At 43.8% G+C, this 11472-nt stretch overlaps 1 protein-coding gene across 1 annotated transcript; it reads left to right on the top strand.

Moving 5' to 3' along the window:
• Positions 1–594: 594 nt before the first annotated feature.
• Positions 595–10986, top strand: LOC125323591 (b(0,+)-type amino acid transporter 1-like). The gene is made up of 6 exons (XM_048298711.1): positions 595–1344; positions 2978–3111; positions 6579–6708; positions 8914–9038; positions 9493–9580; positions 10622–10986. Exons 1-6 carry the CDS (start codon positions 601–603, stop codon positions 10853–10855), a joined length of 1455 nt encoding a protein of 484 aa, XP_048154668.1. The 5' UTR covers positions 595–600; the 3' UTR covers positions 10856–10986.
• The last annotated feature ends 486 nt before the right edge of the window (positions 10987–11472 follow it).

Below are 11472 nucleotides of genomic sequence, written 5' to 3'. Positions count from 1 at the left end.
AAAAAGCCCCTATTGTCCCCTACTACTGTGCAGAAAAAGAATCTCTGGACTGTTTTTAGCAAAACATATCTGTTTCTTTGATTGAGACACTGGAAATGTTCCTTGTTGAGCAAAGCCATAGCATGTTGGCTGGCAGACTTGTTTGTTGGATCATGTTACAGTGAAGAATGAAAATATGATTGAGCACTGAAGCGAGTGCTTGAACATTGACTTTTAAACAAAGAATAAAGTACAGATTTGCATGGGGACTTTGCTTACCTGATCCTTATTTCAGATGCTGTTTGAAGCGTAATTTGAAGGAGAGATAACCAGGATCACAGTCCAGTAATGCTGAGTGATTCTGAGGTGGTGCTGGATACTATCCATTACCATTGCTTGCAGCGAGATTCAGGGATAATCAAACTTGGCATAATAAATCACCAAGATAAGATGGGTAATGAAAGAATGTGAAATGCAGAAGATAAGTTTGTGTTTCTCAGCAGTGTTCAGCAGTGACTTTTGTAATTATTGACTAAACCTTAAAGCCTGAGGTAGTCCTTATTCAAATGCCTTAATCTTTTTTCACATTCTCTCCTTACAACATCTCCTCACATTTCCACAATGAGGGAAAGGAAGATGACAGATCCACTTCATTCGTCCACAGATCTGAGTGAAGGGAAGGAGAAGTTAAGACTGAAAGAAGAGGTTGGCCTGATTAGTGGCGTGTCATTTATTGCAGGCACCATGATAGGCTCGGGGATCTTTATGTCCCCTGAGTGGGTACTACATCACATGGGGAACCCTGCCAGCAGCCTGCTGATCTGGGCAGCATGTGGTCTCCTGGCCACGTTTGGAGCCTTGTCGTACGCTGAGCTTGGAACAATAATTAAGGAGTCTGGAGGAGAATATATTTACATTTTGAGGATTTTTGGTTCTTTTCCTGCTTTCCTTTTTGCCTACACTTCTGTCATCCTGGTGAGACCAGCTGGCTTGGCAGCTGTCTGTCTGAGCTTTGCTGAGTACGCCATCGCGCCGTTCTACCCAGGATGCTCATCTCCACAGGTTGCCATCAAATGTACAGCTGCTGCCTGCATCTTGATTTTAACTATCATCAACTGTCTCAACGTGAGGCTGGCAACATCTGTTATGAACATTTTTACAGCTGCCAAGCTCTTGGCTTTGTTGGTGATCGTGGTGGGTGGGTTGGTGCTGCTTGCCAAGGGACAAACTCAGAGTTTTCAGAATGGTTTTCAAGGCACGACTGCAGGTATTGGCACAGTTGGAGTGGCATTTTACCAGGGACTCTGGTCCTATGATGGATGGAACAACCTAAATTATGTAACTGAGGAACTGAAGAAGCCTGAGGTGAGTGAATGAGTGTGTGAGTGAGCTGAGTTTTACTTAATCCTGCTGTTAATATGTTTGATTCTATCTGTGATTGTGTTACAAAAGGTGATCAAGGGGTTTACAGTGAGGGTGGTGAGACACTGACACAAGCTGTGGATGCCCCATCCCCAGAAGTGTTCAAGGCCAGTTTGTGTGGGGCTTTGACCTACCTGGTGTAGTGGAAGAAACCCCTGCTCATGGCATGGGGGTTAGAACTAGGTAATATTTAAGGTCCCTTCCAATCCAAATCATTTGTGATCCTATGAAAGTCCTAAAATACTCCATTGATCGGAAAAAAATTATTAGGCAGCACTTGGATGCTTTGGGGATGAAGTTTTATCTCAGTATTTAGAGGATCTCGCTGTAGACACCTAGATTTGTTCAGAAAAGCACTCACTGCTATAATCCATAAAGGATTCTTAACACCACATGTTCCCTTAAAGATTTGATCCATAATCTATGCATCAGAAAACTCAGAAAACTACTTTATCTCTCCCTGTTGCATGGAGGGGCAATTTAAGAGCAAACTAAGCCTCACTGAAAAAGGAGTCTAACTCTCTGAATGATCCCTATCTTTAAACATCTACATTTTAGCATTGTGCTATAGGCACTGAAGTAGCTCACCTGCATCTCACATCAGCCTTCTCTGCACCATATTACCCATTTTCACAGATCAAACACTGCAGCAGTGAACAACTCTTACTTTGCAAGAGTTGCGTGAGTGCAGAGTTTATAGAGTGTGATTTCTACCAGTGCAGCACACAAGATCCTGAAGATTAAAGGGAAATACAGAGTTAAATATTAACCTGAATGGCAGCAAAGATTCCAGGGCCACTCTCTCCCACAGGATTGTGAGCACTGATATTCAGGCCCTTCCAGAGTGGAGACAACAACATTAGGAATTGCTGTATCTTGTCCTGTGTTGAGAATGGGGAATGCAAAAATTGGTATTTCAGGTTCTCAGTTGCCATTTCCCAGTATTTTCAGTTGCGTAAGACACTGTTGATTTTATTGAGTCTTATAATGATCCTGTGGTGTTCTAAGACATCTAAGACACAATCCTGCCATTAAGAAAAAAGAAATATTTCCTTCCTAGAGCAAATCCCCTTTGAGATTTTGGTATCAAACCCCTGTTCTGATTTAAACTGTAGAGAAGTTAAATGTGATGCAGCACACACTGGAACTTTGTCCATGGCAGTGAGATGTTTATGGGAAGATGCAGCACACCAGGAGACATAACACACTAGTAATGAATAAATCAGTGTTAAAGTAATCAAGAAGTATGCAAAAGACATCTTGGGCAGCTATGAATCAAAATCTTTTTAATAAGGTTTGGTGGGTCCTTTTTGTTTGATTTATTTCTTTGGTTGGTTGTGGGGTTTTTCAGACTAACTTTGGAACTGTACAACCTCACCATTTGCCTGACATCTTTGGGAGACTGGTGTGAAAACTGCCATGTGAATCTGGATCTATGTCTTGTTCTGAGGAAAAGCTTAGGGAGCGGAGGAATTTGAATGAGAGACGTGGGTGGTGGCAAAAACAAAACAAACAAAAAAAGCACAGTGCAGGCATAAATGTGCTGCACCTAACGCTGCTGTCATCCCTTTTCCAGGTGACCCTTCCCAGAGCTCTGATGATTGCCATTCCTTTGGTTACATGCCTGTATTTGCTGGTAAACGTGAGCTACTTGGCAGCCATGACTCCCTCTGAGCTGCTGTCTTCAGGAGCTGTGGCCGTCACTTGGGGGTGAGCTCTGCGTGGGGCAACACAGGCAATGCAGTCCCATGAAATACTGGTTCTCTCCTGAGTTTCAGGAGATTTAAATGTTATTCCCAGAGGGAATGGCAGCACTGCATTGATCAGGCCAGGAAGACCTGTCAGGCCATGTTACAGAGAAGAAGAGGGTGACAAAGATACTCAGAGGGCTGAAGCACACTACTGTCTGAGAGTGCTGGGACTGTTCAGCTTGGAGGAGAGAAAGCTCCAGGGAGACATTATAGCATGTTCCAGTGCCTGAAGAGGCTACAAGAGAGCTGGAAAGGAAGTCTTTACAAGGGCCTGTAGAGGTAGGACAAGCTGGAATGGCTTCAAATTGAAAGAGAATGGGTTTAGATTAGACATAAGGAAGAAATTCTTTCCTGTGAGGGTGGTGAGGCACTGGCACAGGTTTCCCAGAGAAGCTGTGGATGCCCCATCCCTGGAAACATTCAAGGTCAGGTTGGAGGGGGCCTTGAGCAACCTGGTCTAGTGAAAGATGTCCCTGCTCATCGCAGGGGCTTGGAACAGGATAATCTTCAAGGTCCGTTTCAACCCAAACTGTTCTATGATTCTATAATTCTGTGGTTCTGTGAGGCCAAGCCTGACCAGCTTCATCTGGCCACGGTCTCCAAGGTGCATCTAGGCTGCCAAGATGGCCCATCCTTTACTCCCCATTCTCATTCATTTACACTGGGAACCTGTAGCTCCCCCCCCACTCATGTTTTACCTCATGGAAAGTGTCCATAAAGGAGAGGTGAAGGTCACACCAGGAGCATCTCCCCACAGGCACTGGGAATGCAGCAAGGGTACATATCCAGACCGGGGGACTGAGAAATGACCCACATTTTAGATATTTCCAAATATCTAAATGAAATGGAGAGGGCAATGTGCTGCCCTGCTAATGCAGAAGTGGGAGGTTGGGAATGAGACAAGAGCCAACTGTGTGAATCCTGTCCACTTGGTACCTGGAATTTAGAGCAGACCAGAGTCTTTTGGCTCGGTTTCTCCATCTGGGGGGGAAATGGAAAATGACACTGATCTCAACAACACCTTTGAGAGGTGTTATACACAGGTTGGGTAGCCTTTGGTAACTGTAACTTCAATTGGCTTGTGCTTTTCCAGAGCTACAGAGAAACAGTTTCTACGTCTCATCAACCTGAAGTGTTTGATGATATTAAATAGTTTCTGTGCAAGACAAGGAATTTAGGAGGAAGAGACCATCAGGAGAGGTGTAGACACCATCAATGATCTTCCACCAGAACACCCAGCCTTTGTCTAAATATTTCCAAAGACACAGAATCCCTGATAGCCCTTAATGAGTTGTCTGGCAGAAATGATGACATGGTATATCCACGGATTATGTGCTGCTCATCCTCTTCCTAAAAAGTCAGCAGCAGCTTTGCTTCTGTGTGCATTTCACAAGATCTCCCATTTGAAGACCTGACCGAGCTCTTGCTGGATGTGTTCCCTAATAGCCTTTCACCGTCATTATGAGTAGGAGCTTTTAAAGGTCTAGTGCTTTGTTTGAGCATGTCACAAAGCCTCACTAGCCTGCAGTGTCATGAACTTTCCCTGCACTTCCTTTCCCATCATTCCTAATTAACAAGTTATTCCTGAGCTTCCTCCTTTGTAACACATCTCCTTTTCCTGCCTGATTAACCTTTTCACCCAAGAGTGCAATTCAGGAAGAAATACTGAACTAGTGACAGGAAAGCTGGGCACTCAAAGGCTGAGGACAGGTAGGAAGCCAGACTCTGAGGAGGGGGTGATGTCTGTGGCTCACAAGCAAGAGATGCAGTTATTCAGGCCATTAAGAAAGAATGGGAGGAGTATAAAGAAGCCAGAGGAGGACTTGTCACACTTAAATGCATTTATTCCCCATATGAGAGGAAAACTGCCCGAAAGAAACATTGTTCAGTGGTGAGAGGTGCAGCCACAAAAGGAGCTCAGGAAGCTCTTAGCAGTGTTTCTTTGATGACAGTGATTTAACAGCAACTGCAGGTTTCAGTTTGCTAGTAAATAAAGTGATCTAAAAAGCATCTGAGTTTTGAATTTTTGCCAATTAGATAAACAGAGTGTTTGTGTATGTGACAATTACCCCAAACACCAGCACTTATTACTCAATTAGTACTCTTAATGCTGCTTCATTTCAGAAGACAATCTTCACTTTTAGGTGAGAAGATTATCATTCCTTCCAAATGTTTACCTTGAACTCTGTTTGTAACTCTGCTACTTCTTCTGTTAAGGAGAAAGCAAACCAGAAATGTCTGAACATGCTTTAGAACCAAACATCTGGAATTCAAACCATTGCTTTGGCTTAAGCCTGTGTTCCGGTTTGGCCAAATTTAGAAATATATATATACTCTGAGAGAAGGCACAACCACCCCTCCCCCCACCAGGTTCGGGAAAAAAAATAAATTTTCCTCAAAGGAAAGTGAAGAAGATAAAACTATTTATTTAACAAGCACACGGGAAAGGAAAATAATGTTAAATGGTAAAATCTTTCGCTGTAGAGGAAAAACCTGGGAAAGTGTTCGAGTCCTCCCTTTGGTCTCCTCGGAGCTGGGGCTTGGCCCAGGGCCAGGCCCTCTGTGCCCGGTGGAAAGTCCTCCCGATGTGCTCTGATGTTACAGCAATCAGGCAGTCCAGTAGAAAAGGGAGAAAATCCGAAATTCCAGAGAAGGAAAAGTTCAGCTCTCAGCCTCTCTCCAGAGAACAAGGAACTGGCAAAAAACTGGCCAAAAGCTGACTGGAAAAGCTGCCAGCCGGGTGCTTCCTCGCTCCCCCTGCCCCAGCTGGAAAAAAAACCTGCTATCTTTATGTGACCTTGAACAAGTTTCAAACTGCTTTGAGAAAGTTTTGCTCAGTTTTTTCTTCCCCCTCTCAGGCTCAGTTCAGAGGCATAGAAAGGCCAATAATTAATTTCTGGGCATAGGCAGCGATATGGGATACACATCATAAGGTCACCCCAAGACAGCCTGATTCACAGAATAGCAGTAATAGGTGCATGTGGGATTAAAGGGTTAAAATATTATGCATAGTGAAGAAGAGGTTATAACACAGAATATTTCTTCCAGTGTGACAGGAACAGTTTTTCTGTGATTTCCAAGCTAATATTGTTGGTTGTGATAGCAGTATCTTCAGGCTTTTTGCCACAGCATCAGTACACAAAAAAGGTGGTTTTGCCTGTGGTGACAGCTTTGTACACCACTGCAGTGTGGATAGAAGTAGATCTAAATACACCAAGGAGGAAGAAAAGCTGTCAGACAAGACATACTTACTAGTTGCTAAATATTATGGGAATTGCAAGAAGACTTTAAATCATTAGAAAGACTTTGGGAAAAAATCCCTTGTAATACAAGAATAATGGAGGGAAGAAACCTGTCTGGTTCTAGAGTGAGTATTCAATACATCTGTGAACTGCATCTCATGCTGTGTACTCTTTGCCACCTCAGGGACAAAGTCCTGGGCAGCTGGGCATGGCTCATCTCCCTGTCGGTGGCCCTGTCTACGTTTGGTTCATCGAATGGCACGTTCTTCAGCGGAGGCCGCGTGTGCTACGTTGCTGCCAGGGAGGGCCATATGGTAAGCACAAAAAAAGGGTCTGGTTTGCTTTGAGCAACTTCACCTTCTCGTGACACTACAGCAGAGAGGAAAACACTGTGTGTGTTCAACTGGCAGAGCAATAGCTCTTCAAGGGCTTTGTTCCTTGCTCAAAGACTTTAATCCCCATCTCCTTCCTGTTGTCTCTGGGCTTTCTTCTTCAGTCAGGTACTTTCAAAAAGGTACATATTCACATCTGGCCTGAATTTTAAGAACACCTTTGAAATGAACCACTCAAATACTGCTGCACTGGGGCACCAGGCACAGGTTGTGGGGTGACCCAGTCAATGTACCTGCCAGGGAAGGGGAACCTGGCCATGCTTGTGTGTGGTAAGGCACCTTTGCTTGCACTGGGAAGGTAGCCCAGCACCAGCCAGCTGCCTTCACATGTTATACTGACTACACAGGTTGGTCTCAGGGGTGTTCCAGCCTTCTCATGGGTAGTGCAGCTTAGATGCAGCATAGGATATCTCTGCTCTTCAAGCCTCATAGCAATTACAAGGTGACACCAAGCCTCACATCCCTCCTGGCTTGGGTTTATCATTGGTTTTGTTAGGTGGGCCAAATCTGGTAGCCCACTGGAGGTCAGGCTGCTGCAGCTCCCTCCTCCCTGGTCCAACCAGTAAGTCCAGCATGTATTCCCAGTAGCCACACACACGCAAACACAGGTATGAAACACATTTATACACACACACACATACATGTATAGCTGTATATGTACATACACAGACAGCAGGGCACATAAAGCTGCACATACAGACACACCTGGGGCTCACACAAACATCAGCACTAACAGCACCAAGGGCGTTTGTTACCCTCTCTGGCTGATCAGGGGTCTATTCGTGGGAAATACATATAGAAATATGTGTACACTGTAGGTCCCTCCAGCGGCTGGGCTGACATTCAGCCCCTGGATCCCAGTCTCCCCATTTGCTGGTACCTGGGCATACAAGCCTCTCAGGTTGCTGCCCATCCCAGCTGCTGATACAGACCCCCTCACTCACAGGTACAGCCCCCAAACACAGTTAACCACACTGCTCCACAAAGAAGAGAAAAAAGGCTGAGCTGAATTTGTCTTCCTCTGTTTTGAGCAGGCCTCTTGTGTTCCTCCTGAACCTCTCTGCTTTTTTTGGTCCTTCCCACCCATAGCATCTGGCATTCCTGTTCTCAGGTGCAAAGGCACTGGAATAGGTTGCACAGAGAGGCTGTGGATGCCCCGTCCCTGGAAGTTCAAGGCCAGGTTGGATGGAGCTTTGAGCAGCCCGGTCCAGTGAAAGGTGTCCCTGCCTACAGCAGGGATGTTGGAACTAGATGATCTTTAGGGTCCCTTCCAACCCAAATTATTCTATGAAACTATGATTCCATCCCAGCTCCACTCCTGGTTCACAGCAGAGAATCTTTTATGCATATGAATGACCAGGTTGGTGGAAATGATTGGACAGGTGGTTGCTGGTTTTGGTGGTTCCTGGTTTCAGTGGTTACTGGTTCCTCAACTTCTCTCTCTAAGGAGAGTGCCTGCTGTATCATGGCAAGTTCTGTGCTGAGAAGTGCACAGATGGTCTGAATTTGACCATACCAGACTATGAGCTGAACGTTTATGCCATTTCTCAGACACTCAATATTTTGGTTGGGAATTAAAAAAAAAAAAAAAAAAGAAAAAAAAAGAAAAAAAAATAAAGTAGCATTTCTCATTAAACTTTCCCAATGAAACAAACCATAAAGAGGCTACTAAGCCTCTCTATGTTCTGAAACAAATCCTGGTTTAATTTGTAGTTATGTAAATGTTTCAGGGTTACTCCTTGGCTCATTTTCCAGTCATCCCAAGAGAAGTCAAGTCCCAGAGAGATGTGACAGAGGGCAGAAGAGTTGCTCCATGGCAAAAGGTCCTCATGGTGGTCAGGAAAGCTCTAATTTGACTCAGTCTGTCACATCAGTAGTTTGAAAACCTCATTTTGTCTGCTCAAATTGATAATATTTGATATGAAACCAGTGAGACACAATAAAAATACCCTTGAAGGAGTTTTCTGTATTTACACTCCTCAGAGTTGGTCTGGTTTTATATGCTGCTTATTTGCTGATTACGAGTGGCTCTGGCTGCAGGCAAAGCTCCCACCAGCAGCTGAGGGGGATGATTGAGGACCTCTGGGTTCATGATATGATGATACAGTGTTTTGCTTTGTTTTTCAGCCAGCTATTCTGTCCATGGCTCACGTGCGATGCCTCACACCCTTCCCTGCTCTACTGTTCACGTCTGCGATGTCTTTAATAATGATAATTTCAGGAACCTTCACCAGTATCGTGAACTTCTTCAGGTATGTGTGTGTAGGGTTTCTGTTTACATCGCCTGTGCTCCTGGGTTTATAAGTATTTATAACATTATATAACATTGTTTATAAGTATTTTCTCGCAATATCTTTTTGAGGCTGGGCTATTGCTTTCTAACCAATACTGGGGAGAGGAGGAGGGAAGAAAGAAAAGAAAGAGCTTGGGAACCAGCACCTTTGCAATGCATGAATGCTTCTGTCACTGTAGACTTAACTGAATATGATTCATCCTAATTGAAATGTATCTGTAATATTCAGATAATTTTAAAGTTCTCATTGTTTGTGCTAGAAAGGTAATGAATGGAAGAACTACTAAATTTATATCAATATTCACCTTTTTAATTTAAGATATGAACATCTGGGATCTGCAAGGCAGGCCTGACATTCCTGGATGATCTCAACCCAAGTTTAATGCGGTCCAATTTTTTTCCTTTTCTTCCAGTTTTATGGCATGGCTTTTCTATGGCATGACTATTTCTGGGCTCCTGTATTTAAAAATCAAGAAACCAGAACTGCCAAGATCTTACAAGGTAAAGTAATAACATAAAACACTCACATATTTTCATATCTTGTTCAAATGACTAAGAGAACATTAAGAGAAAAGAGTGAGCACTGGTGGCTTATAGATTTAAAGTGGTTGTCCTTCCTTTTTTAATTTCAAGTTTTGTCTCAGCAAAGTCAACAAGGGGTGAGATAGTGTGAATATACAGGCATCGGTCAAGGTCGAATTCTCTGTCTTGATAAGGTAATAATGCCCTGCCTCCTCGCTATGGAAAATGTATCTACCATATCCTCTTTTTTTCTAAAAGATTTAAGTGGTAAATGAAATATGATCCTGATCAACAATATAATCACCTGTTTATGCTCGCAGACCTTAGGCAAACCCCTTGGAGGGTAGGCCAGGCATAAGAACCTTGCAGAGGAAAAAAACTCAGGTGGGGTGCCCCAAGTCCTTTGAGATGACATGGGGACAGGTTTGTTCCCCAAAAAACAGATAAAAGGAAGGAAATCAGGAGTCACGTGTTCTTCCCCTGATGCTATGAGCGAGCTGATCTGCAGTGCTTCCTCAGTGACTGAGGATTATTAGTGAATGCACAAGGCACCCTCCTTTGAGGAAGGGTGGCTTCAAATTGAAGTTTAAATGCTTTCTGACCAGGCTTACAGAAATTGCCTCCAAGATTGCCTGTCCACCTGTCTGTCAACACATGAATAAACCTTTCTGTGCAATGGTGCTAAGCTGATTTGTATACAATTACTCTGTGTTTTGTCTACAGCTTGGCTTTTAGATGCAAGATAGTAGGGAGAGCCAGAACAGATGTGGTACAAAAGCCAGTAGTTTGCATCTTTAGGTCTAGGAGGGCAGGAAAGACCAGGGATTAAGGTGTGATATGGTGGTGTAGCTCTTGCAGGGGTGTTCAGCCTTTGAGTGGGGGCAGGCTGGGAAACAGGATTGCTGAATTAATTGGTATTTCTAGGTAATACTCCAGGTTGCAGAAAGGTTTCCAGAGTTGTCCAAACCCACAGTGGCCCAGAATTACATGAGTCTTTATGCTGATGTTTTCCTTTCACAGGTCCCAATTATCATCCCCATAATCGTGCTGATGGCAGCTGTGTACCTGGTGTTAGCTCCCATCATTGATCAACCCCAAATAGAGATCCTCTACATTGTCCTGTTCATTTTCAGTGGTGTCATTTTTTATTTCCCACTGGTTCGCTTCAAGTACCACCCTCGCTTCTTAGAGAGAGTCACTTTACACCTCCAGTTGTTGCTGGAAGTTGCTCCAACTACCAAGGATGCAAACTGAGATAACATCTGCCCTTCACATGGCTGCCTGCACCTCATGGTTTATCCCAGCACCTCGGTTTTCAAGGCTCAGAAAATATTCTTCTGTAAGGAGGAATAAGTAGAATGAGAGTGACAATAAGTGTCTAGGTGAGAGGGACTACAGCTATGACTCCTCATGTTTCCTTAAAATTTTGGGGACATGTCTTTCCCCTTTTCAGCTCTGCCTTGGCAAATGACATATATATTCCAAAGGAATATGTGCTTTTATACTTTTCGTCCCAAGAAGGGCTGTTTCTCAGAATCTCAGATGTTATATTTCAAGGTAAAAGGCAGCAAAAGACAGACAATGAAATATTATTCCAATAGCAGGCTGGATCCCTAAGCCATTCCTGGCAATGCCTTTAATTATTTACAGCCAGTTTTGCCCACTGTGACTGCAGAGCTTCTCAAATCAATAAAGCAATGGCTCATCATGCCCACAACAAATAAAACCTTTTCCACTCTGGTGTTTACTCTGGGAAGACCTTGCTTCTTCCAGTCCCAGCTGCACAGTAGCGACAATTCTTTCTCTGTCTCAAAAATCATCCCACATCTCCCACAGAGAAACCTCTGACACAAGGCAAGAAATGCTTTAAA

The sequence above is a fragment of the Corvus hawaiiensis genome, chromosome 3, assembly GCF_020740725.1.
Source record: "Corvus hawaiiensis isolate bCorHaw1 chromosome 3, bCorHaw1.pri.cur, whole genome shotgun sequence".
In the NCBI taxonomy this organism is placed as follows: domain Eukaryota; kingdom Metazoa; phylum Chordata; class Aves; order Passeriformes; family Corvidae; genus Corvus; species Corvus hawaiiensis.
Note: the sequence above shows the minus strand (reverse complement) of the source record. Positions and strands in the feature narration are given on the sequence as shown.